This window comes from Convolutriloba macropyga, chromosome 13, assembly GCF_964194025.1.
Source record: "Convolutriloba macropyga chromosome 13, txConMacr16.3, whole genome shotgun sequence".
NCBI lineage: Eukaryota > Metazoa > Xenacoelomorpha > Acoela > Convolutidae > Convolutriloba > Convolutriloba macropyga.
The window spans coordinates 40,075,490-40,100,625 of record NC_134480.1 but is presented as its reverse complement, the minus strand read 5'-3'; the positions used below and the strand labels follow the sequence as shown (position 1 = coordinate 40,100,625).

Below are 25,136 nucleotides of genomic sequence, written 5' to 3'. Positions count from 1 at the left end.
ACTTCTAGTACATATTCAAGGTTCTTAATATGTAGAATTTTATTCTAGAAGATAACAAGGAGGCTCGGTAAAATTCCGACCCCGCCCATCCATATTTTTGGATTTTTGAGGAACAGCAATTTTCAAAATGAAATGTGTATGAACAAAAAGATCGCCTCCAACACAAACAACTCAGTGGAGTAATAAAAATCCGCATTAGGTTGATGAGATCAGCCATTATTCAGACAGAAAGTCAAGACGAACAACAAAAATCAAACCACAATAACAACAAACATTAATTACATCCAAAATTTTATGTCCATTAAAAAAAAACTTATTAACAAGTCAACAAAGCCTCCGATAAAACTGAAACAAAAGAAAATAAGTTGTATTTCACTAGAAAAGATATGGGAACACTCCATAATATGTCTCGGTTACAATTAGACAAAAAAGAACAAAAAACAGCAATAAAAAATGGAAAAGTGGCTTTTTAAGAAAACAATTCATTTCAAGGTAATGAAAACCATTTGATACCAGTTGAAAACATCCAACGTATTTAAGATCTGATACACTTTTATAGGAGGGCACTAAGACTTAATATCATTCAATTTTTAAGCAGCTGTTACAAAAAGAACAACAAATAGAGACAACAAACAAAAAATCAATTAAAAGATTAAAACTTGCGAGAAAACCCTGTCGAAGCCGTAAAGTCAGATTTTACCAAACAAAATATGCTCAATTGAGCTTTCTTCGAAAGCCACTAAGGTGGTATGCGACCTATCATTAGTGAGGGAGGGAAACACAAGTAGACGAAAAGAGAAAAAACAAAATCAAAAAATACTTTTGTATTTTTCGAAAAAAATTTTTTTAACGTAATAAAATCCATTAGCTGAAAAAAAATGAAAAGATTCGTTTGTTTGTCCAAAGGAGGCATTTGAGACCTCGGCTTATTCAGAATATATCTTCTGTCTACAAAAAGTACGTCAATTAGAGACAAAAATCAAAATTAGTTTACTTTATTTCGAAAAGCCCGTATCGAAGCCAGTAAATCCACAACAAATTCTTTAAAAACATTAGATTTGGTACACTTGAAACTTCACTTTACAAAAACAATGTCAATGTGTCCGGTAATTAACAAAACGATGAAGGAAACAAACAAACAAACAAACAAACAGAAGCAACAAACAGAAGAAGTTAAAAACAATTGTTTTCAAAGTCATGAAAGCCATCAGCTATCAACTCAAGGCAGAATAAAATTCAATTATATTCATCGAGAAAGCGGTGTCGAAGCCATTATAACCATATTCTACACCTTTAAAGACTTTTACATGTTCAATCGTGTCTTTTTGTGAATGACAAAATGCGAAAAGTCAATAATGTAATAATTTGAAAAAAAAACTTGAAAAACAAGAGAAAAATGGGCCAATGAATAAAAGTCAAATGAAATTGTGAAATCTGGTAGTATCACAGTCAGAACACTAAAACTTGACGCGTAAAACCGCCGGAAAAATTGAATTTTATTTTAGTAGAAAGAAGAGAAAGAATAATTTTTCTTTCTTTAATGACACTAAGCTGAAAGTTGACCATATAACAAGAAATAGTGGAAAGTTTCAATAAGCCATTTTTTAAAAAAATAAAACATTTTTAGAAGTCAAAACGATCATAATCTTTCGAGAAAAGAAACCAGATGTGATAACTTGGAATTGTATAGGAAACCATTTAGACCTAATAACAGTGAGATTTTATTTGAGTTGTTCTGTTCTTTAATTAACACAAAAAGATCTATTTTTTTAAAAAAAGAGACCGACTGATTACAATCTGAATTGTTTTTGATTTGTAACAGTCCAAGATTAAATTAACTTAAGCCCTGTTTTTGCTGTTCGTCCATTAGGAACGCTCAATTGCTTTGATCTAGATAATTTGTTAGTTAAAAGATCAAAAATAGATGCATTGATTTTGATAATCACTGAGTAAAATTAGCAAAAACGGCAAATTTTTACTCTAGACTACTCTTAATGGAAGTGAAATTAGAACTAGTCCCCTTTGTAGTGTACAAGAATTGTGTTAGTTGTTTTTGAAAGTGTACTTCCGGCAAATTTAATCAAAGTGGATTAAAGAAGCTTATTACGGGCACTTTTTGATGAAAGAAGCTGAACTTTGAAATAGCAAAAACTTTTGCCGAAAAAATTATATCATTATTGTTAACAAGACTTTTTTGTCTCTAAAAATAAAGTCAACAGTATTATTGTTAACAGTTTTCACATATTTTAGCAAAATTGACAAAATTTTTGGCGAAAATTCCGGAAAATGTGAATAAAAACAACTGAATTCACTCTACTCTTCTCAAAAGTTTAAACCTCGATTAATCCCTGTAAAAACAAAAACCAAAATAAATTTTTTAATTACATATTCTACGCTGGATGAGCTTTCTAATGATATCACTCACAACTCTCCACAATGAATATATCGATCGGTCAAAATTGACTGAACAATAAATCCCAGTTGAGTGTATAGTTCCATTATAAAACGACATTCAATCGATAATAGTTCTAAGTTTTCTTTAAAAATTGCCCAAAGTTTTGTACCAATTACGAATAGTCTATTTTCAACCTTCGTCCTCTGATGATTCTTGTGCAGCATATGATCAGGCAATTTTTCATACTTTGCGCTCTGATCAAAACGCAGACCAAAACGCTCCCTGTCAAGTTTTTAATGTGGCCATTATCTAATATATTTTACAAACATAGAACTTTCCAGACCCTGAAAGTTAGATAGTGTTACAGTTTACACTCCAGTGAGTAAATTGTGATCATGAAATGATAACTCAGTACGAGAAAACATAGTAAGACTTTCGAAGTGTGGCTCAGTGGAAGACTGCAATCAGTTAGGAGATTGTGGGGTTGCAACCCCCAAAGGTCCCAAGCTTCACTCTCACTATAATGATGTTGATATAGATTCAACTTAACGAGCAAAAAAAAATACTCCAATAGGTTAGGAACCCAGCATCATGCTCTAACCTGAAGTTAAAAGTGGTACGATGCAGATCTTAAGAGCGTATGTTTCTCCTTATTGTTGCGATTTCAGTTTTTAACAGCTACCTTTGAAAGAATTTGTCAAATTTATTACGTATTTTAGTTTTACGTTATATTATAACGTGTGCACTTTTTAATATACTATCACCGGAACTAACTGCAAACTTTGGATCTGCCCCCGCCGCAAAATAAATATACAATTTCTGGGCCAATTAAAGTGGAATAGAGTTGCAAAAAAGACTGACAAAATTTAATTGTAGAAAAGACACAAAATTTTTTCGGATACATGGTTTTTCATCGGAAAATGTTTCTCAATTAAGATTTTTATAACTAGTAAAGCATATTATGAAAATTTGTGCTAGTGCTTTCTATTTATGCTCCAAACAACCTCTGTATCTCAGATCGATAGAGAAGTTGTTTGGCAAGAGTTGCTGAAATTGGTGATCTGTCTAATTGTGCTTGGAAGCACACTCACACGAATTCTTAAATTTTCTTTCACGTAGAATTTTTCTTATACTGTCGATTTGGTCACATTTTAAAGGATCTTCAATAATTTGTTTGAAACTGTATTGTGAGGAAGTTAGCTTTTCGAGAATTTGAGAGAGCTAAGTAAATTGATGATTTTCTGACTTATAATTATTTGCAATTTTGTAATGAAATCTTTTGAACCAAAGGGTGAGAGCTTGCTTTGACCTCTGTGAGAAGTTTCTTAGTTTTTTTAAGAAAATTTCATAAATCACCCGTTGTTAGAATATACTGTTGCTGTAGTTGGCTTCAACGTTTCTTTTTGATATCACAATATTATTGCACATTGTTTTTTAATACTGACCTTCTCAACCGGAATTTTCTGCTCCGATAAAAGCTTTGTTTCCGCACTAGCGACGTGCTTACGATGTACACTTCAGCCTGATTTTTCCTGTTTTTATTTTAGAAAAACTTTTTAGAGCCTCTAAATATTTAATTTGCCATTTATTTAGGCGACGTTGATTCATTTTTCTTAGAAATGTCACGCAGCAAAAGAAAATAAAAAAATGCGATAAAAAGAGAGCAATGTAGAAGAGATGACAAAAATAGTAGCTGTTTATATCCTTATAGAAGACATTTTGAATACCAGGACCGAATAACAAACTACAACAGAAAGAAAAATAACTCAGACTTTTGTCAGATCCTTACTGAGAACCAAACTTCTCTATTTTTTTTAAAAAACACACTTTTCAGCTGTTATAATAGTCGCTCTATATTAGACTTCTAAAACTTCAGACATATCAAAATGTTCTCGATAGATCAAATACAGTTGTTGAAACTCATGAACAAATTATTTTTTCATGCTTTTTCACCGCTATAGTCCAGTTGAGTTCTTTCAACCTGTTCCATCAACAATAAAAAGAGCAATTATTCAGTTTGAGCAAGCACCTATTGTGTTGTATAATCATCACAAATATCAAAACTTATATCAACCGAAAGCAAATGACCAACTTGATTAGCCATTGAAAACTCTTAAAAAACTGAACAAATCTTCATGAAACAGAAAACATGCAAAATTAGCCAATACTCACGTATTGTTATATGAGATCATGCACAATACAAAAGGTTGTATAAAAAGTTATTATAAACAAAAAAGTAGAGAAACCAAAGCAAAGCATTGTTATTTTTCTTCATTTTTACAAAAGTTTTAGCTTTGTTTTCGTATTTGTAGTGGTTACTACAAGTTTGGCTTGTGACTAAAATCAGAAAGGTATACCTTTTTAGAAAACGTGATTAAAGACTTGATAGTTTTACTATTTTAGCTCATGCTGCGCGTTCGTTAATAACTAAACTCACCTCGATTGAAAGAAAAGTATAAACTTTATGAATGAATGTAAATCATTTGAATTTATTTATATGGTACGAAAAACAATACAATAACAGGCCAAAACTATAACTATTTTAGAGCGTTAACTTCTTAACAGAAACGGCTATTTTTGGTTCTCTTTACGTTGTGGCATTTTGTTCTTCAATTAAGATAAGTTTCATTCCAGTTTGACTTCTTCAAAAAACGATAAAAACCACAAAAAACTATCTGAAGCTTTATAGCACAAATAATCATTGAAAAATTGAAGTGCGAGTATATAGTTTAATACGTGCGTGTATGTGTTAGTGATGTGTGGCATAACTATGGCTTATAAATTATGATCCTGGCATAGTTATGGTATCAGCTATGGTCAAGTTTTTGCCGTGATGAGCTAACGAATTACTTAAAAACTCTCAAGAAAGAACTATCCTTTTCGTTTTATAATAGTTAATTTACTCATCAATTATCCTTCTCTAAATTGGCACAATGTATTTATCAATAACAGGTCAACAACCATTTCTGACTCTTTGAGTTTATTAGATTAGTTTTACTATCATTTTTTGAACTTGATAGTTGAGGTGGCGTTGCTCTTTTTTTTGCTACCAGCAAAGACAAAAGTTTATTTATCTCCATTTTACGACTTTTCAATTGTTTTTTAAGCGATTCCTCAAATACCTTCTAATTTTCTTTCATTTTTCGATAATTTTCTTAAAAATTTTGGCAACAATTCAATTATATATTTGCTTATTTGAAAATATTGAAAAACAACCGTAAAAGTCGTTGTTCTTGATTTGCTTCGTGTTCGTGGAATTTTTAAAAGTTATCCATTCTTTTCATTTCTTTTCCATCAGAAGGAAAATAAAAAATGATAGAAGCAGCTCAAATTTCAAACTACAACCGATCGATGAGTGATGGCTATGCTTCTGTGGGACTGGGTAGCGGAAGGAGTCACGTGTCGTCAACAGCTCAGCAGTCGTTGGCCAATCAGATGCAGCAAATGAGCATTCACGAGTACAAGTTCGCGAACACTCCAAAACCTCACAAGGTAAAAGTCTAGAAACCCCCCCCCCCCCCCCCACACGTCACTATATGAATGAAATGTTTATTCGAATAATTGAACGCGTTCCGTTCCTTTTTCTGCTTTTCCATCTATTCTATGTTGCAGTATTTATTTCAACTTGCATTGTTAGATTTGATAAAAGAAAGAACTGATGAAAACTTAGCTTTTTGTGACCAGTTTGAAATTGGTTTCAAGTTGGTGGGAGAAACAGCCCACTCCGAACAAACTAGAGCGCATAAAAGTCGTATGGAAGTTAGTTTTCATCAGAAGAGAAAAGAGATATAATTATACAGAATGAGAGATATAAAAAAACTACCTTATTAAGCTAAATATAGAATGATATCGATGATCATACAAATGCGAAGTTATCTCGCTATAAATTCAATTTGCGATTATCACCCGCATATAATTCATTAAATTTTTTGAGCTCCAGTTTGATATCCAGTGCGACGGCATAATTGTGATATCAACTAATATGCACAATTGAGTTTTCTAGTTTTTCACCTCGGTAGGTCAGCTCCTAAAAAAATATTAGTTAAAAAACGTTCATTTCGTTCGTTTATAAATCGCTCAAAAACTGTCCTTTTCTTAATAAATAATGCTGAAAAACAATCACTTCCTATCTCCAAAAAATAATCAAAAACGTTCAAGCCGGTCAAAAAACAAGGGTTTTGACATTTTTTTCTGAAAAGCCGATCAAAAAAATTCATTTCGTATATTTCGTGGGCGAAATTTTAACTGCGGCAATGAGTTACAAATAATCGTTCATCTTCGAACATTAGAAAAGGCATGGCATCAAATTAAAACTGTCTTACTAATCACTCAACTACCAAGCGATTAACTACAGTTAATGAAAGAGATAAATAGCAAGAGATAAAGAGATAAATCTTGTGTTGGTGCAAGGGATACTCCTACATTGACAGATATCAAAATTTTTTTGTCCCAATGAAAACACATGAAGTGAAGATAACACTATATACCCTGTTCATTTAGATTTCCAAATTTTTAACTCAAATTCTTTTATCATAGCAACTATGCCAATCCAGGTTTGACTTCATAATTCAAGAAGTTGTAATAGTACAACTCCCTATTATTCTGTCTATAAAAATTTTTGTCCTAATACTGTCATTAAACGAGAGCTTCGATTGAAAAAAATCTTCTATGAAATCTTGAAAAGGGCTAAAACAAAGGGCAAATAACGCGTTTCCGAAAAAAGTAAGAGAAAAGCCTGATGCTCTTTCTCACTAGCACTTGCAGAAAAACTACGTTTTGATCAGTCTATCCCAACTATCTGACTGATTTGTTTTCACTGATAGGGGTGACTCATGAGTGGTTTCCAAACAAAATCTTAAACAGTGATTGCGCTTCGTTGTGTATTGAGATTTCAATAGCGCAAAGACTGTTGTGAAAAAGTGGCCTGAAAAATCGTTGTTAGTCTTTCTCTAATGATGGAAATATCTCAACATAAGTCAAAATGTGATCATGGATCAATCCTACCATAACAGTACTCCGGTTGCTATTTTTAACTGTTCTGTCTGCGGTCATCTGACTGCCTATGATTCTGAGAAAGTTTTTTTGAGATAGTTTTGATGTTTGAGAATGTTTTCTCTGTAAAAAAGACTACTCTCTGAGAGCAATGAAGGCTTTGAAGAACTTTTTTTAGAAACGCCTAGATGACTTTTTTTGTCGTTTCGTCATGTGTCGTTTTGATTTGGGGTCTTTCTCATTATATCCCACTTTATGGCATAATTACCAAGCTCGGGAGGGCTATAGGTTATCTGACCAATAAGCTGGGGAGGGGGTATAATGGGAAAGACCCTTGATTTGTTTATTATCCCTTTGTCCAATTAAATCATTTGGATCTTTTTTGTCTGTGCCCCCCAAACTTTGTGGGTGCATATTATTTGCACTCCCCGACACACGTCCCATATTTTAACCGTGGAGCAGAACGTACGGGGACCCTAAAGGAAAAGATCCAATTAATTTAAAGCATGTCGGCAATCAAAAGCCTAAGTTATTCAAATTTTCTTGTCTTTGCTGTTGAAAAATATCTATGGTTAATCAATTAGCTTTGAAACAAAGACAAGACGGGTCTTTCCCATTATGACCCCTATCCTCAGAAATCAAGAAGTTGTAAAAGCACAACTTTCTATTATTTGGTCCATCAAAGTTTTTATGCTAGAACTGCCCGGAGGTTGGCGGCAGACCAAATCAGCACTGAATCAGTTTAAAAACATTCTGTTTTTTAGGATGGCCAGTAAAAAAAAACAGCTTAAATTTAAATAGTGTGTATATACTAATATAGTAATTACTAGTTATAACTACGAAAGTATGACTTTGTTCTGCTCAGACTCAATTTTGGTGTATGAAAAACTTTCAGACTGTACAATTTTAGCCTGTCAAACTCCATGACCTCAATATAATCATAATGCAGAAATAAATCACATAAAGAAACTTAAAATATTTTGAAGAATACAATCAGAACTAAATTATGTTTTTACTCCTGAAATGTGGTGGTTCAGCGCTCAGAAGCTCTGAGATTCAAGTCCGGGTGTCATTAGACGAGAGTTTTAATTGATAAATAATTTTCTAAGAAATCTTGAGAAATGCTAAAGCGAAGAGCAAATAAAGTGCTTCCGAAAAGGTCAGAGAAGACTCTTATGATGCTTACAGGGCAGGAAAAATTTAATTTGATCAACCGTTACAAATTATCTGACTGAATTATTTTTCACTGATAGAGGTCTGTTATAGAAGATTTTTAACACAATCAAAAACAATGCTTGCACTTCATCGTATACTGAGATTTCAATAGGTCAAAAAACGCTGTGAAAAGGTGGCTTGAACAATGGTTGTTAGTCTTTGTCCAGTTAGGAGGCAAATTTTGACCAGTTATCTTTGCATAAGTCAAAATATGATCATGGATCAATCCTACCAAATGTTGGACAAGAGATAACAGGACTTCTGTTGTTATTTGGATCTGTTTTGTCTGCGTTCCTCTGACGGCCCAATGATTCTGATTTTCCGAGAACGTTTGGATATTTCAGACTGTCTTCTCTGTGAAAAAAAGTCTCTGATATCAATGAAGGCTTTGAGGAGCTTGTTTTTAGAAACGGCTGGATGACTCTCTTTATTTTTTTCATACTAATACATGTGATCACGTCGCTTATATGACATCTTTTTAATTTACAACTGTTTCGCCATAGAAACATTGTTTAAAAAACACTCCCAAACATTTGAACTTTAAATAAGCAGTAATTGTTTTTTAAGATAGTTAGAAAAACCACGAAAACTTGACTAATGAAAAATACAATGGAATGGTTTGAATTAATTTTGCAAAAAAATAGTGGTTAAACGATTAATTCTGATACAAATGTGCAATATCGTTAGCTTTCAAAAATGGAAATAAACGAATTAGTAAATTTGCAAGATTTCATTGTAACAAAAAATGTATTGTTTCAATTGACACCAGTTGTGTTCAAGAGTTTGGGCAAAACAAAACGCACGTACAATATTCATACATTGTAGAACTTGTTTCATTTTGTCTTCTCTATCGAAAAGCTCCCGTTTGTTTGTTGATTTACCTTTTTCTCATATGCGCTCTTTTTATCAAAAACTGTCCAAGCAAAACTTGCTATGAGAAATTTTAACTCTGCAGTTCTGAGTGAATTTCGTCTGTTCTTGGATGTAATCTGTGTCAGTTTTCCTGTGTCATTTGTGACCATATATGCCAATCAAGTGTCGTTTTGATTTGTGTGTTATCCAATTATCCAATTAATTTATTTGGATCTTTTCCGTTTGTGCCACCTCCAAGCTTAGTGTGTGCATATTATTTGCACCCCCTAGATGCACTTGCGATATTTTAACGTTAATTGATAAGCTTTGAAACAACGACAAGACGTGTCTTTCCCCACTATAGCCTCCCCTCCCAGCTTTTTGGTCGGATAATGCATAACCTCTCCCAATCATGGCAACTAAACAATAATGGGGTGGTATAATTTTGTAGGGCTCGAATGGGAAAGCCAGAAATGACAATTGAGCTTCGTAACATTTATTTTGTGTAGCAATTTGTTAAGTTCAATGGTCAACATTGATAAGTTAATATGAGAAAATTTTTAAAAAAGTAGTTTGAACGACATTTGCTCGCTGATTTCTGGCAAATTTTTCAAGAATTATTTGACTGAATCCTATATAATTTAAATTAATTTTCGACCCCATAGTGCTCGAAATAAAAACTTTTTGATATTCAAATGTACGAAATCTCAACCAATTTTGGGATCTTTCCGATTGTGCCCACCCACCCCAGAACATTTATTCACCCCCCAGTTAAAGAGCACGTTCCATTACATAGTAAATCATTATGAAAAAATGGCACGTGCGTCTGAGGGTGCAAATAATAAAGCTGGGGGGGCAGTAACGGAAAGGATCCCAATTTTGTGATTTTCATCAACAAATTTTTTTTGTGACTGAAGATCAGGTTTTCTATCGATTTTGGATTCTTTTCCGTTGGTACCCCCCCAAGTATGGTATGCATCCCCAAATTATACAGCACGTGTCATTACATTGTGAATCATGTAAAATTATGGCAGGTGCATCTCGGGGTTGCAAATAGTATGCACCAACTACGCTGGGGTTGGTGGCACAAACGGAAAAGATTTTGATATGGCACTGCATACAACTAGTATAAATGACCAGCTTCCAAAATTTTTCTGACTCTAACAACAACGAATGAAATAATTAGATTTGTTGAATCCTTCCATCTGTGCCTCAACCTCCCCAAGCTTCGTGGGTGCCATCATGTTTTTACATAATGAAATACCATGCATTGCCAAGCTTTCTGTAATTGGGCGTGCATAAAGAACTTGGGGTAGGGGTGTACAAACAGAAAACGTCGATTTATTTTAAACTTTTAAGTAGCAACAATCTAGAGATCAGAATAGAAAGATGCATCATGCCTTAGCAGGCTATTAGCGAAACCCTTTTCAGATCTCTACTTCAAGATAAATTAATCAACAGGAGAGAAATACGCAAAGACAATTTGAAAAATTTTTACTGTAAAACAACCAGCTACCTATTTATATTATGACTATGGTGCAAGGATTCTTCACATTATATATATATATATATATATATATATATATATAAATATATATTCATATATTTTTATTTATACATATATATATATATATATATATATATATATATATATATATATATATACATATATATATATATATATATATATATATATATATATATACATTGTGACGAATCGTTCCATCATAATCTTAAAATAAAAAAGTAGCTGGGTGTTCTACAGTGAAAATTTTCAATTTGTTTTTGTGCATTTCTCTCCTGTTAATTATTTTATCATCAAGTTGAGATCTGAAAAGGGTTTTGGTATAGCCTGCTAGGGCATGATGAATCTTCCTATTATGATCTCTAGATTTTTGCTACCTGAACGTTTAAAACAAATCGACGTTTCTGTTTGTACCCCCTCCCCCAAGTTCTTTATGCACGCCCAATTACAGAACGCGTGGCAATGCATGGTATTTCATTATATTAAAATATGATGGCACCCACTAAGCTCGGGGAGGTGGAGGACAGATGGATTCAACAAATCTCATTATTTCCTTCGTTGTTGTTAGAATCAGAACAATTTTGGAAGCTGGCCATTTATACTAGTTGTATGCAGTGCCATATCAAAATCTTTTCCGTTTGTACCACCAACCCCAGCGTAGTTGGTGCATAATATTTGCATTTCCGAGTTGCACCTGCCATCGTTTTACATGATTCACAATGTAATGACACGTGCTGCATAATTTGGGGATGCGTACCGTACTGGGGGGTACTAACGGAGAAGGTCCCAAAATAGATAGAAAACTTTATCTTCAGTCACAAAAAAAAATTTATAGATGAAGATAACAAAATTGGGATCTTTTCCTTTACTGCCCCCCCCCCAACATAATGGTGGCATTTTATTTGCACCCGCAGATGCACGTGTTATATTTTTACATAATGATCTACCATTTAATGACACGTGCTCTGTATCTGGGGGGGGGGCATAACGTACTGGAGGGGGCAAAAACGGAAAAGATTTATATCATACCAGGTGCTATATTTTCTTGGGCCGGGCTATCATTGGATGAATGGAAAGACCCGCGAAAATTATGTACCAAGTAAGCGGGCACAAGGAACAAACAAGAGGGGGGTGTGATCGACCCACCAAAAAACACCCCTCTCCTCTCCCATATAATGTGCTATATAATCACTCTATTTAATGGCACTTGTACTGGGGGACAAGCTATTCTGGACCCTGTACAGATCAGGGTCAAATTTGGGGTCTGTCCCACTATAGCAACCCCCTCCCCCTCCCCAGCTTAATGATCATAACCTATAGCCCCCCCCCCCCCAACCCCCCCCCCCCCCCCCCCCCCCCAATCATGGTAATAAATCCATAATGGGGGGGGGGGGGGGTGCTATAATTTCATGAGGGGATGGCTATAATGGGAAAGACCCCAAATTTGAACTGCGTTGCTCTTTGCACCTTGACACTTTGTCCTCTAAACCTTGTCACGTGATGAACCATTCGCTTTCCAGGAAGTCATGACCGATAGCGTGACTTCGTATCATGTTTGTCGGTATATGAGTCATTTTAGGTTATTTTGAGTCTCGTGTGGCGCTTTTTCTTGTTTGGTCTGTTTGGAGTTATTCCTAAGAGTCATCGTTGGAAAACCGCTGAGAATAAGTTGAGTGTTTATTGGAAATCAGTCAAATTTAGCCCGTGCGATTAGCGATTGCTCAAAGTTGATTTGCTATATCTTATATAAATATTTGAGCCGTATTTAAAGTATTTGTGTATATTTATACGAACATATATTATCATCATCATCATCATCAACTGTCGTATGTGTACATGCAGATGCTATTACGGTCACTGCCATATTAGGAAAGATACAGCAAACAGATTTAAGGGATACTTCTAAAAGGTAAAGATCCTTCTTTCTTATTCTCGACCATTTGTTGCTTGTTATTATGTTTGCTCATTGTCTAATAGAGCTTAAACTCACACCCAACTCATCCCTCACTCTCCCCTGACAGTTCCCCCTCCCCCCAACATCAGTGGCACTTTTTTTTCTATATTTGCATATAATGAAGTGAAAGTTAACAAATAAAACCACAGTCGTTAGAAGGCAAACGTTTTTTTCACAACTGAAATGCAGGATGATCATTCTAGTTCGACTGTATTAGTTCTGATCTTTCCAAGCATACAGGCCTATAGGCAAAAAGTTAGTATGTTCGGTTTTGAACATTAAAAAAACCAAGGAATCTTTGTCTGTTTCAAAAGCCAAATCCTCTGAAAAGCCAAATCCTCAGCTTAGTGGTCATTAAACGTATAGCCTTTTCCCCGATGATGGTAAATATAACATAATGTGGAATTTAACGGGCTATAAGTTAAATTCTTTTGTAATTGACAGTGAGGAAAAGAAAAATGTACAATATTTTTGCCGTTTTTGTTGATTTTGTAGTGGTTTTAAAGTACTGCAAGACTAAAATGGCAAAAATTTTGGGTCTTTCCCATTATAGCCCCCCATGAAATTATAGCCCCCCATTATGGTATAAATGCCATGATTGGGGGGGCTATAGGTTATCTGACCACTAAGCCGGGGGGGGGGGGCTATAATGGGAAAGACCCAAAATTTTTTGCCAGAAGAACCTTTATATATAATCAGAAAAAAAATCTTTTCCGTTTTTCTCCCCCCGTTTAGTTGGTGCATATTATTTGCAACCCCAAGACACACGTGCTATTGTTTTACATAATGATTTCCTGGCTAATGATACGTGATTTGTAAATGGGGTATGAATAATGTATTGGGCACAAACGAAAACGAACCCAAAAAATCTACAAGTTTTGAAAAAAAATAATAGCAAATTTTGTAGAACTTACTGTTTAAGTTAATGTGGCGAGTAATGTAGCCACCAAGTCCCCAATGATCCTGCATCATACTAGTGTTGGTGCTGGTACAATAATCCAACAATTTTAATTGGGTAAGATCTTGTTAAGGGTACTTAGGGTACTTATCAGACACAAAACTCCGTAATTTCTGATAAATGATCTTACAAAAGTTGTTGTGTCAGGTCTTACAAATTTCTGTTATGTCGGGTCTGATAAGATTAAGAAACTTTTTTCGTTTGTTCACAGTCAATTCGTTATGCATCACTTAGTATAGAGAACGTGCTATTGCAAGGTAAACAACTCTGGGACAAAGTGTGACGTGTGCTTGTTGGTTGCAAACAATAGGCACCCAATAAGCTGGGTGGGGGGGAAAAGAAATGATCTATAAACTTTTCAACTCTATGCCCTAGGTACTTTCTTTACCCATAGTTACAAGATATCTGCGATATTTTCTGTTTGTGCCCCTTGCTTAGTGGCTACATGTTATCTACACCCCCAGAAGCACGTGCCATATTTTTACATAATAATATACAATGTAATAGCACGTGCTCGGTAACGGTGGTTGCATAACGTACTGAGGGCGTAAACGGAAAAGATCTGACATTTTTTTTAATTTGCTCGTTTTTATGTACGTATTATTGAGAATAGAGTTATAAATAAATATTTTTGAAACTTTCTCGGACCTTTTTTTGCCCCCCACGCTTAGTGGGTGCCATATTTTGGGTCTTTTCCCTTATAGCCCCCCATGAAATTATAGTCCCCCATTCTGGTATATTTACCATGATTCAGGGGCTATAGGTTATGTGACCACTAAGCCGGGGGCTATAACAAGAAATATTCCATATTTTTTACAAAATTATTTAATCTGTAATGACACGTGCTCTGTAGCTGGTGGTGCATGACATACTGGGGGCACAAATGGAAAGCAACCTTTTTTCTCAAAAACGTGATCATAAGCGTCCAAGAAATAAGCACTCGAAATTCTAAAAACACAGTCTATTTCAAATTACTCCTATCATGCACCACCAGCTACAGAGCACGTGCCAATACATAGTAATACATTATTTAAAAATATGGCACGTGCGTCTGAGGGATGCAAATAAAAAGTCGAGGGGCACAAAAGGAAAAGATCCACAAAATCAATGCAGTGCGATGGCACCTTAGATATATGTACATTTAAAAAGTCGTGTGCGCATTATGGCACGTGCCATTTTGTTCACATAAACCTTTATCATGTTATGGAACTTGCTCTGTAACTTGGGGTGCATAACGTACTGAGGGGTGTGGGGGCCCCAAATGGAAACGATCCAAAGATTGTTTTGCGATTGAAGACCTTAAATTTGATCTAACTGATCGAAAACGAAAACAGTTGTCTGCTGGCGGCTGCATTTTTTAATCAACTATCATGACTTGATAGAAAAAGACCTTCATTTGGAAATATCTGAACAGACAGACTTTTTAACTTGTAAAATCTCTGAGAATAGGTTTGTGTATGTTCTGAAAAGAGAAAAATTTGTTGAGTAAGATATGATTGTTTGTTTTAAATAAATCGCCTTTGGAAATACGCTGAAATAATGCAATTTGGTTGTAGTGAAATCATACTAAAACCGAAAAGTACAGATTTAGAAAAATTGCTAGTTCTACCTGATCAACAATTTTTCCTCCCGTACTTTGCTCCGGATTTTAAATCGATCTCATTTTTGCTTCGGATTCTGAACCAAAAAGAACCTCGATAATTTGTGTTATCACAGCATTCCAATCGCTTGCTCCCATTCATAGGTTTAAAAAACAAAAAAATCTTAACTTTTTAGATGTCAAGAACCGACAGGTTATTCGAAAATTTGTTTTGCATCATCAGAAATCAACATCAAGATAATGCTACGCAGACATTTGCCAAATTTTCAATTTTTTGGAACAATAATTATAACCCCTAAAGGAGGCACAAACAGAAAACATTCGATCTTGAATAATGGATTAAGATAACTACTGAATTAGCTACTATTTGCCCCTGAACTTTTTTGAGCGGCCCAGTGTCTGATGATACAAAACACGAAATGATAATGGGAAGATTTACAGCTTCAGTGTCTGATGTGATCTGTTTTTTATTATATAAAAACAGTTTAAAGATCGAACAAATGCATAGTTGCATTTGATTGTAGAAAATTGTTTTAAAAAACCCAAAGGATAAGTTTTTCAGAATTAAATGCTATTTTGTGTTGAAAAGTGGAATATTAAGAAATTGTTTTACCAACTTGGACCAATTTTTTGCCACGTTTTGCTGTACCGTCTTGAATTTAAGTTTTGCTTCTTTTCAAACCCGAAAAATAACAAAACTACATCTGTAGACTCTAACCCCTCATGTAAAATGTAAATTGGAAAAAATCTATCAAACTATTCTACGCTCTCCGTGTTTGTTGTTGAAAATACTCATATCCTAATTCGTCAAATATATCAATCGATCAGCATTGACTCAGCAGAAAAAAACTATTTGAGTATGCATTTCCTCTCCCTCCCATTTCCGAACGACTAATTATAAAATTAAAAGTAAGTCGGAACAAATAATTGATTTCTTCAATCTTTTCCGTTTGTGCCCTCCAGTACGTTATGCACCCCCGTCATAGTGCTGTTGCATAGAAAATCAGTATGTAAAAATATGACACTTGTGTCTGGGGGTTACAAATGATATGCACCCATTAAAATGGGTGGGGGCACAAACAGAAAATATCCCATATCTTATAGAAGACAAATAATTTGAGCAATAAAAAATTTAACATTACATCATTTTTTCATAGTTATTCATCAAAAACGCGACAATTTAAGCATGTGAAATCTACACGCCTCAAAACAGCTGCATTTTTGGGGGCGTGATGAAATTGCTTCATGCTCACAGCTGCTGTTTTTTTGACATCGAATGATAGCTGATCACCTCAACCGTAACTTTTTGAAAGCTCTCAAAATCAAGAATGCTCAATAAGATAGTTCTTGGCCTTCGCACCCCAAGCAGTAGAGCAAAAATACCACTTATCAAATTATAATTTGCTTACAATGAATCATTTTTTTTAAAATTTTTTATTCTCTAATTCACTTTGATTGTACATAATTATGCATATATTTGCATGTGACTTTCTTATATATGGTTGTCGCTTTCAGCAAAAAACTTCTTTTTATGGTACTATAGTTTTCAAATTGTACAAAAATAAATGAAGCGTATCTACAATCACATGTACAAATACGCGTTTGTAATTTGAGGGTGGTGTGGTATGAGATAGTGGACAATGTCTGTCAAGAAAGCTTTCGAACTGATAGCTAAGAGATACTCTTCTTCAATTCGAAGTCAAAAAACGTACATACTAAATCAAATCTGACAAAAATATATGTTTGATCGCTAATTTAGCCTACAGGGAACATAGCCGAAAAATAAAAACTAAGTATATAAGCCGACAATCCGACCGCCAGCCAATTGTAATAATGGCTGGACGAAATATAAATAACTTGACCACTACAATTTCTGACCAAATAGACTTGAATGTTGACTAAATTTCTCACATTTCCTTGTCGGCTAACCCCTCTGTCGGCCAACATTCCTATAGCACCGTAATGGTCGGTTGTAATAGTAACTTTGGTTGTAGAGGCGATAGTTGCAGTTACTTGTTCACATCGAGATAGATCGTAAAACTGTTAGAGGTGTAACATTGTTGTGATTTTTAGCCGTAAACAAAAGTATGACTAAGACTTGTAGCATCAGAACAATCAAAGCTCAAATATTTGAATCAATTACAACATAATGTTTGAATTGATGAAAATACAATAAAATAATGTTAAACTGCTGCGATATCACTGCGATGTAAGTTTTCAACGCCATAAAAGAGTCTTAGTAATCATAATAAGTCATATTTGATTCTTGGTTATCATACTAAGTCTTATATAGTTTTATGGAACCTTAGCAGTAATGCTCAGATCAAAAATGACTGTTAGTAAACATAAAAAATACCATGAGAATGAAAACTGTCAAAACATTTTTTGGATCTTTTCAACAATTGTCCCCCTTTTGCAAAAGGGGGGCTATTCTTGAATAGAATTTAAGCGAGTGATTTATTAACCAATCAGAGACGACTAATAACTTTCCTTGTATGCTCATACTATGTTAACCTGGATAGAATAAAATGCGCCAAGCTAGGGCAATTAGCCGAATTGGAATACAAAGCGAAAAGAATTTCCGACAGGCGGGTCGTTGGGCGCGCTTCGATAAACGACCCCCGATTTCCGGATTACAACCCACACCGCGGCCGTGAACAGCGGTCTGCAATTGCGCTTAAACTGATATTCGGCTATCTAAACTGTAGGCCAACTAATTTTGTGGTAAAGTATAGCAGAAAAGGGGCGGCGATTCTCTACTAGGTACCAAGGGGGGGGGGGGGGCAATTGTTGAAAAGATCCCATTTTTTGGCTTAAATAACTAATATAAAGTTTTCAGTTCTCGGTAATTATTTTTGGAATATATATGTGCAGAAAGTTTAAACAAAATACGTATAATTTAGTCAGGCATATCAGAACAAAATTTATGTCTGAGAAAAGCGGTGGTTTTCATTTAAAAAAATATTTAAAAACTTATTTGCTTCGTAATAAATTATATCAATCCCAGGAACGTCAATGCGTATCAACGAATTACTTTTTTTTGCTTAATGCAAAAAATATTGTGTATAGCATCAACCAATGGCCAAAGACAAAAACTTAGAGCCAAAAGTTCAACTTGGTATTAAAACATAGCAGAAGTTGTCTAATTATGCGAAGATCGTATTTGTTTTTCTAACCGTAAAAAGACCAAGTATGATTCTAACTAATCATTGGAAGATCATACTAAGAATTTATGTTCTTTGTATGAATACACAAAATTTTTGTGCCAGGAGCCAACGACATGCGTTAAAAATTAAATTGACGAGGACAGTATTTGGAAGTGTTAATTTTTTTTCATTATTTTTTGAACGAGCTTATTTTCATCAATGAGTTTAGATCTGGGCCGATTGAGCACTTCATTTCCGTTGACATTTTTGTAACATTTTTGAGAACTCTTAGAATTAATACTTAAACCAAGTTTGGGTTTTCTCCAAGAATGTCTTATTTCCAAAAATTGAACTCATCAGTCCAAAAAGGCCAAACTATTGATAAACTAGTGTCATCAAAAGATTCGATTTATATGTGAATTCAATTTGCGCATTAAACACAGAAAAGTAAGGAAATGAATAGTTCAAAAAACAGTTTGACCAACTTAAGGTAAAATGTGCACGTATGGTGAAATCATATCATCAATTCATGACCTCACAAAATGTCGAGATTTTTCAGAGCTCAAACGTAACCAACCAAAAATATTATTAGTTAAGTATAGCAATCGAATTTATTGTTTTCTAAATTTTAGATTATGTGTTGATATTCAGCGTCATCAAGATATGGCTGAATTGTTTTCATAAAAAAGAAACTTGAGTCTATTTAATTTGAAACTTTTGAAACAGATTAATTTTTTAGTTTATAGAGAGTTAGAAAGATTTCAGCCAAATATGGCAGGCCAATTATCTCATTCGAAGTGCTGATCTGAACAGTGTCTAACCAAGTTTGAATTTCTTGAATTAGTTTATCATTAAATTTTTATCAGCTGATTAATAAATAGTTTGCATTCTATTATAAGTGATGTTTTCCTAATCACAACTGAGTAGATTTTATTAAAATCCGACATTCCAGTTTTCTGTCTCATCACAAGAAGGACTTTTACATATCTCTCCGAATGATTCTAGTTTATTTAAAACAAATGGTGTACTGCAAAATTTAAAACTAATGGTCCCATAACAATAGAAGTACCTCATTACTTCCGTAAAGGTACTCAAAAAATCTATAAAGTGTTTCACAATAATATTCGGCCGATTTTTTTATTGCTTACTAAACCATTGCAACGCCTCCTTCTCCAAATTGTCGAGAAAGGATTAAATGTCAGTTTCACAATAATGTTCTGCCGATTTTTTTATTGCTTACTGAACAACTGCAACGCCTTCTTCTCCAAAATGTCGAGAAAAGATTAAATGTCATCTAATTCCTTGGTTTCTGGTAATTGAAAAGGACACTAAAATTTATAATCAAAATTTGGTTTTTTGGTTTTCTGGTGTTTTTTCATTATTTTGGTTTTTTCAACGAAGGTTTTTTGTCGGACTATTCTTTGAATTTTTGTCTTGAAAAAGGGAATGTACAATTGACACATGATGGGATTAAATTCGGGGATATTTTCCGTATGCACCCACATTACGTTATGAACCCCCAGTTACAAAGCCCGTGTAGTTATATAGTAAATCATTGTGTAAAAAAAGTTGCACAAGTGTCGGGGGTTGCAAATAATATGCACCCACTAAACTGGGAAACAAACTGATTATTTTGTTACAAGTGTGCTATAAATTGGTATTGGTATTGGTATTAAAACTATTGCCCTCCAATAAAAAAAAACCTAATTCGCCATTTTATTAAATCTAAGAGACCGAAGACCAAATTAGAACAATTTGATACAATTTTTCATCTTTCTCTAAAGGTTTCAATCCTAACGTTGGTCAGAGTGGTCAACAGCAACTACTTCATTGCCAAATTGCCGCCTAATAATTTATTGGATACAGTTGCTGGATATATTAGGAGTTTTTAATCAAATTTTGCATCTCGTCTCATATTAATTGATTGCGTTTTCTGCGTACCTGCTGACCAACAGTATTAGTCATCGGATGTCTGTTAGAAGCCGTTCGTTTTCTACAAGTTGAACAATTTCTATGCTGATTTTATGAAAAAAAAATTTTCATCAATAATTTTTTTGTTAATGTGTATTATTGTGCCGTAAAATCTTTATGGCAAAACCTCCAATTTTTTTCCCAAGTTAAAACCAAGACATGTGATTGATTAAAATCAAATCGCAGCTTTTCGGTTAATTTTTTTAACAAGATTAGACTATTGAAATACTGTCGCAACAGGAAAGATTTTCAAAAACGCATATAATTATAGGTCATCGTTTTTGCAACGTTTTCTGTACAAAATACCCAATGCTGACCCAATGTATGACAAAATAACCAAAACACCCGATAATTTTATCCTAAAGTTGTAACTATCAAAACGATTATTTAGCATAATTTTGTGACTTGGCATGAAAATATTACAACCAAATATGGATTAAATTATCAGCTTAATGAAAAAACATAATTGAAAAACCGAGTGCTAATTTGTAATCAGATAATAGAACGAAAAGTGCAAAGGGAATTAATTGGGCATAATGGCATTGGGTAATTTGACACATTGGTTATATCGTCATATAAATTATACAACACACAAACACACACTCGCGAAATTGTCAATGTGCCAAATATCAAGAAGATTTCAAAGGAGCTAAAAATGTTTATTGATTTTTGTTTACCTGAAAAGGAATCTTCAGTAAAATATTGAGCCATATTTGTCATGTTGAAAAGTGAAAATTGCCTTTCATATGTTCAATTGATTAATTGTTTGCATTGATTAAATATAAAATCCGAAATGTCCTAAATATTTCTCAGGTTGCTTCAAAAATTTCAGTTATTATGTTTGCTTAGTCGAATATCACTGGTTGATGCGCCGTATTATGATAACAAATATGTTTTTCTATTGTTCAGGTATTTTCTGTTAAAGTTATTCAAAAAATCTGTTGTTGGCTTGTGTAAATCTCAAGTTTTTAAGCTTCAGTAAAGCCCGGGGCTGTACTAATAAATAATAAAGGGGAGTCACTTATAAATTTGCGTGGGGCCTTGTTAATGACAAGTTAACGCTCATGCAATACGATTTATTTGATTTTGAGTCTTGTGAAATTAATTTGGTTTTAAAACGAGTTTCTTTTGCCAATTAACTTTACAGGTATGCTCGCTACTAACTAGCTTGAGTTATTATAAAATATAGAGTATATTAAAGATTTTGATTGAACAGGTCTTTAACGTGTTTTTACGCGCTCGAAACATCACGTTTTTATCAAAAATTGATTTGCGTGCTTCATAACTTTTATAGATTCACTTTTCAGTTTACATTTTTCAATTTAAGTTATATCGTAGCTGAGTAGAAATAATAGAACAAACCATCTTTCTTTTATTTATTTTAAATCTTTTCTCTTTATCTTGCTCTATTTATTAATCTAAATATCACTTGTGAAAACAATAAACAAAAGAAGCAGTTTTATCATCGGAGATCTAATTGATAACTTGAGCCATTATCGTTCCACGACCTCTTAAAACTTTTATAAAGCCAGGCGGGAAAGGAAATCTTCCTTTTCATGGTTTGTTTTTGTTTGCGTTCCCATATTACATTGTTTGTTTGTTTAGTTATCCCTAAATTATCACATCAGTCATCATAACCACCAAAACAATCAATTGACATCCTATCACAACTCGAACCATCAACATTTCAATCATCATCAACAACAACTCGTGTCCTCAACATCGTCAAGTAATCTGGTTCCGACTATTCAGAACCAACATCAACGTCATCAACAACATCATCAAGACATTCTGAGTACTGGTCCAGCATCCCAAATGAGAACTAAAGACCAACTTGCACTTTTGGGCCTGCTTCCAGCTATGAACCCTCAACCAAAACTGACCCCACCCACCGCCATCATCGCCGCCCACTCGGGTTCACCTCCCATAGGGTTCCAACCTCAGTACTCTAACCCTGGACAGTGGAACCCGGCCTTGGTCAGTAGTTTTCACGGAGCTCAAGCTTCGCCAACTTTGTTTTCAGCCGTGGTAGCCAATCAAAAACACCCTAACTGGGGTATCACTGGAATGGGCGATTGTAACTCCCCCGGAAGTAGCTCTATGGGCAGTTACCCCATATCGCCAGTAATGCACTCTAGCCCGGGTTCTCCACCGACCGGAAGTCCTGTCTTTGAAGCAAGCTACCCTCACCCGGCTTTAGTCCACCATCAGCAATCGCAAAATCAACAAATTGGAAAGGCACGATCAATGATAAACGGAAGACCCGGATCACCTAGTCGACCCAAAAGTTTCGATCAAAAAAGCGTAGTTGGAGTTGGTCACAAGCATACTGTGCTATCATCCCAGCAAGAGTATCAGGATTTCGAGGAAAGCCAAAACGGAACCAGACCTAAATCGGAATCCGAGAAGGAAAAGGTGTGGAAACAAAAACCAGAACGATACAAAACTGAGTTGTGCCGAGCATACGAGGATCACAACTGGTGCAAATACGGAAGCAGGTGCCAATTCGCCCACGGACTTCCTGAATTGCGCCAGGTGGAAAAACACCCAAAGTACAAAACCCAATTGTGCAACGCTTATCACTCGACCGGGTATTGTAAGTACGGCTCCAGGTGCCATTTTGTACACAACGTCGAGGAAAGCCGAGTTTCCAATCCACAGATCGCCAGTCCAAACTCGGGAATGAGTCGTCAGAACTCCGAAGATCAGTCCAAAATTGCGAAAAGGACGAAAGACTTGAAAACGTTGGTGAAGCTTGATGCGAATCTTGTTCAACCAAAGGTAGCTTCTGTAGAAATCAGCGTCGATATGCCTCAAATACCCGATAATTGCATGGAGGCCAACCCGAACTCGAAACGCGACCCGAACGCGCCCGTCACCCCAATCGGAACCCCGATCAAGTCCGATTTGAGTCCTTACGACATCACAAAAGAGCATTTCATTGGATCCAGTTTCTTAACCAAACAATCATTAGCTTCCATCTGGCATCCTGAAAATGCCAACCAGTACGGGGTTAACGCTAACAACAACGTTGTGTTCAGTTTCCTGCCTAAAAATCTGCTAGAACTGTGAACAAACCCGAACATTCTAGAACAATCGAAGAATGCTGAAATTTGATTGGCTGGGAATGCAACGAAAGTAACCAATAGAAAGCCGCCGCTCACATATCATTTAGGAAACTCAATTTTGAAAGGGTGTTTAGAACTGTGCTTAAATTTTAGTTTTCCTTTTTCCAAGCTTTTTGCTTTAATCAATTCAGATTTAATTAATCAACTAAGCTGAATTCCCAAGTTGAATGTTTTATGCTCTAATCATTTTGCCTCATTATTAAGTGCCTTTTAATTTGAAAACCAAGTTTTGTTATAAACTTGTACTAATTTAGCAACTACTTATAATAAACCAATTATGGTCTTGTATCACTTAATAAATTTCAGAACAGTGCCTCGAATTGTGAAAAATGATTTCACGCGTTGTAGTACATTTTCGTGAACGTGTTTAAATATTGAATGATACTGAAATTATTTAAGATATTTGTATGAAGTATTTCTTGTTTAGTCTTGTTGTTATGAAACATCTTAGGTGCTTACAATCAATATATACTCAATTTCAATTAACTTATTTGTGCACAACAGCCGCAAACAATAAATTATACGCTTAAATTTTAGTATTTTGTGTCACGTATGTTTAAAGATCTGTTACCTCATTTTTATGATAAAATTTAGTTAGAACGCAACTTTTGAGCAAATAAAATATAGAAAAAATCCGAGCAAAATTTCAATCAACTTCACAATCAAATTGGTAGAGAAATTCAAAAAATTATAAATTCTTGAAATTCAAAAAGTTTATAAGAAAAGCTCAAAAATTGTAAAATGGTGTTCAGTAACAAACATTAATATAACTTTCCGAAACTGCCATTCTCACTTTTGTTAAATTACATTCTTTATCTTTTCCAGCGTGGAATTAATTGCGATACTGGATAATTCCCTTTATTACTCCTCCTCCCCCCCCCCCCTCACATCGATCCCCGGTACGGTATAACTACCATGTAATTATGGGATAATGACGTTCCATGTCAACCAGGCTTGGGGGGGGGGGGAGTGTTAGTGCTATGGGCGCTATAATGGGAAGGACCCGCCATATCTTGGTTGAATTTATATAAAACAGCTCTAACTATTTCCGGTTTTCTGAACCAAAACTGAGTGTCTTTTCAAGTAAATTAATCAAGTTTCTGTGCCTTATTTCGCATCCACGCAAAGTGTTGATAGTACGCTTGTATTTATTTTATTAACATTTTCGCTATCTTGCTACTGATATTTGATATTATTGATATATGTCAACTGTTATGCCCAATGTTTTGGAATTAAATTATTGTAAAAAAATAGTTTGTAAATATATTTTTACGTCTTAAGCAATTTTTGTTAAGCACCCTAGTCATTGACCATTGCAAATCTTATAAGATCTTATAAGATTCTTATCTGCCCTTACAAGTTAATGCATTAATCTTGTAAGATTGTATAAGAGACTTACA

At 34.6% G+C, this 25,136-nt stretch overlaps 1 protein-coding gene across 1 annotated transcript; it reads left to right on the top strand.

Annotated features, from left to right (window-relative positions):
* The first annotated feature begins 4,952 nt into the window (after positions 1–4,952).
* LOC142352213 (uncharacterized) lies at positions 4,953–24,370 on the top strand. The gene is made up of 2 exons (XM_075404647.1): positions 4,953–5,887; positions 22,214–24,370. The coding sequence occupies exons 1-2, from the start codon at positions 5,708–5,710 to the stop codon at positions 23,678–23,680; spliced, it is 1,647 nt and encodes a 548-aa protein (XP_075260762.1). The 5' UTR covers positions 4,953–5,707; the 3' UTR covers positions 23,681–24,370.
* The last annotated feature ends 766 nt before the right edge of the window (positions 24,371–25,136 follow it).

Bases quoted from the DNA above. Each gene is read 5' to 3' on its own strand.
- LOC142352213 (XM_075404647.1), top strand. From the start codon at position 5,708: ATGATAGAAGCAGCTCAAATTTCAAACTACAACCGATCGATGAGTGAT. The intron at 5,888-22,213 runs GTAAAAGTCTAG...TTGTTTGTTTAG, and splicing joins ACACTCCAAAACCTCACAAG to TTATCCCTAAATTATCACAT.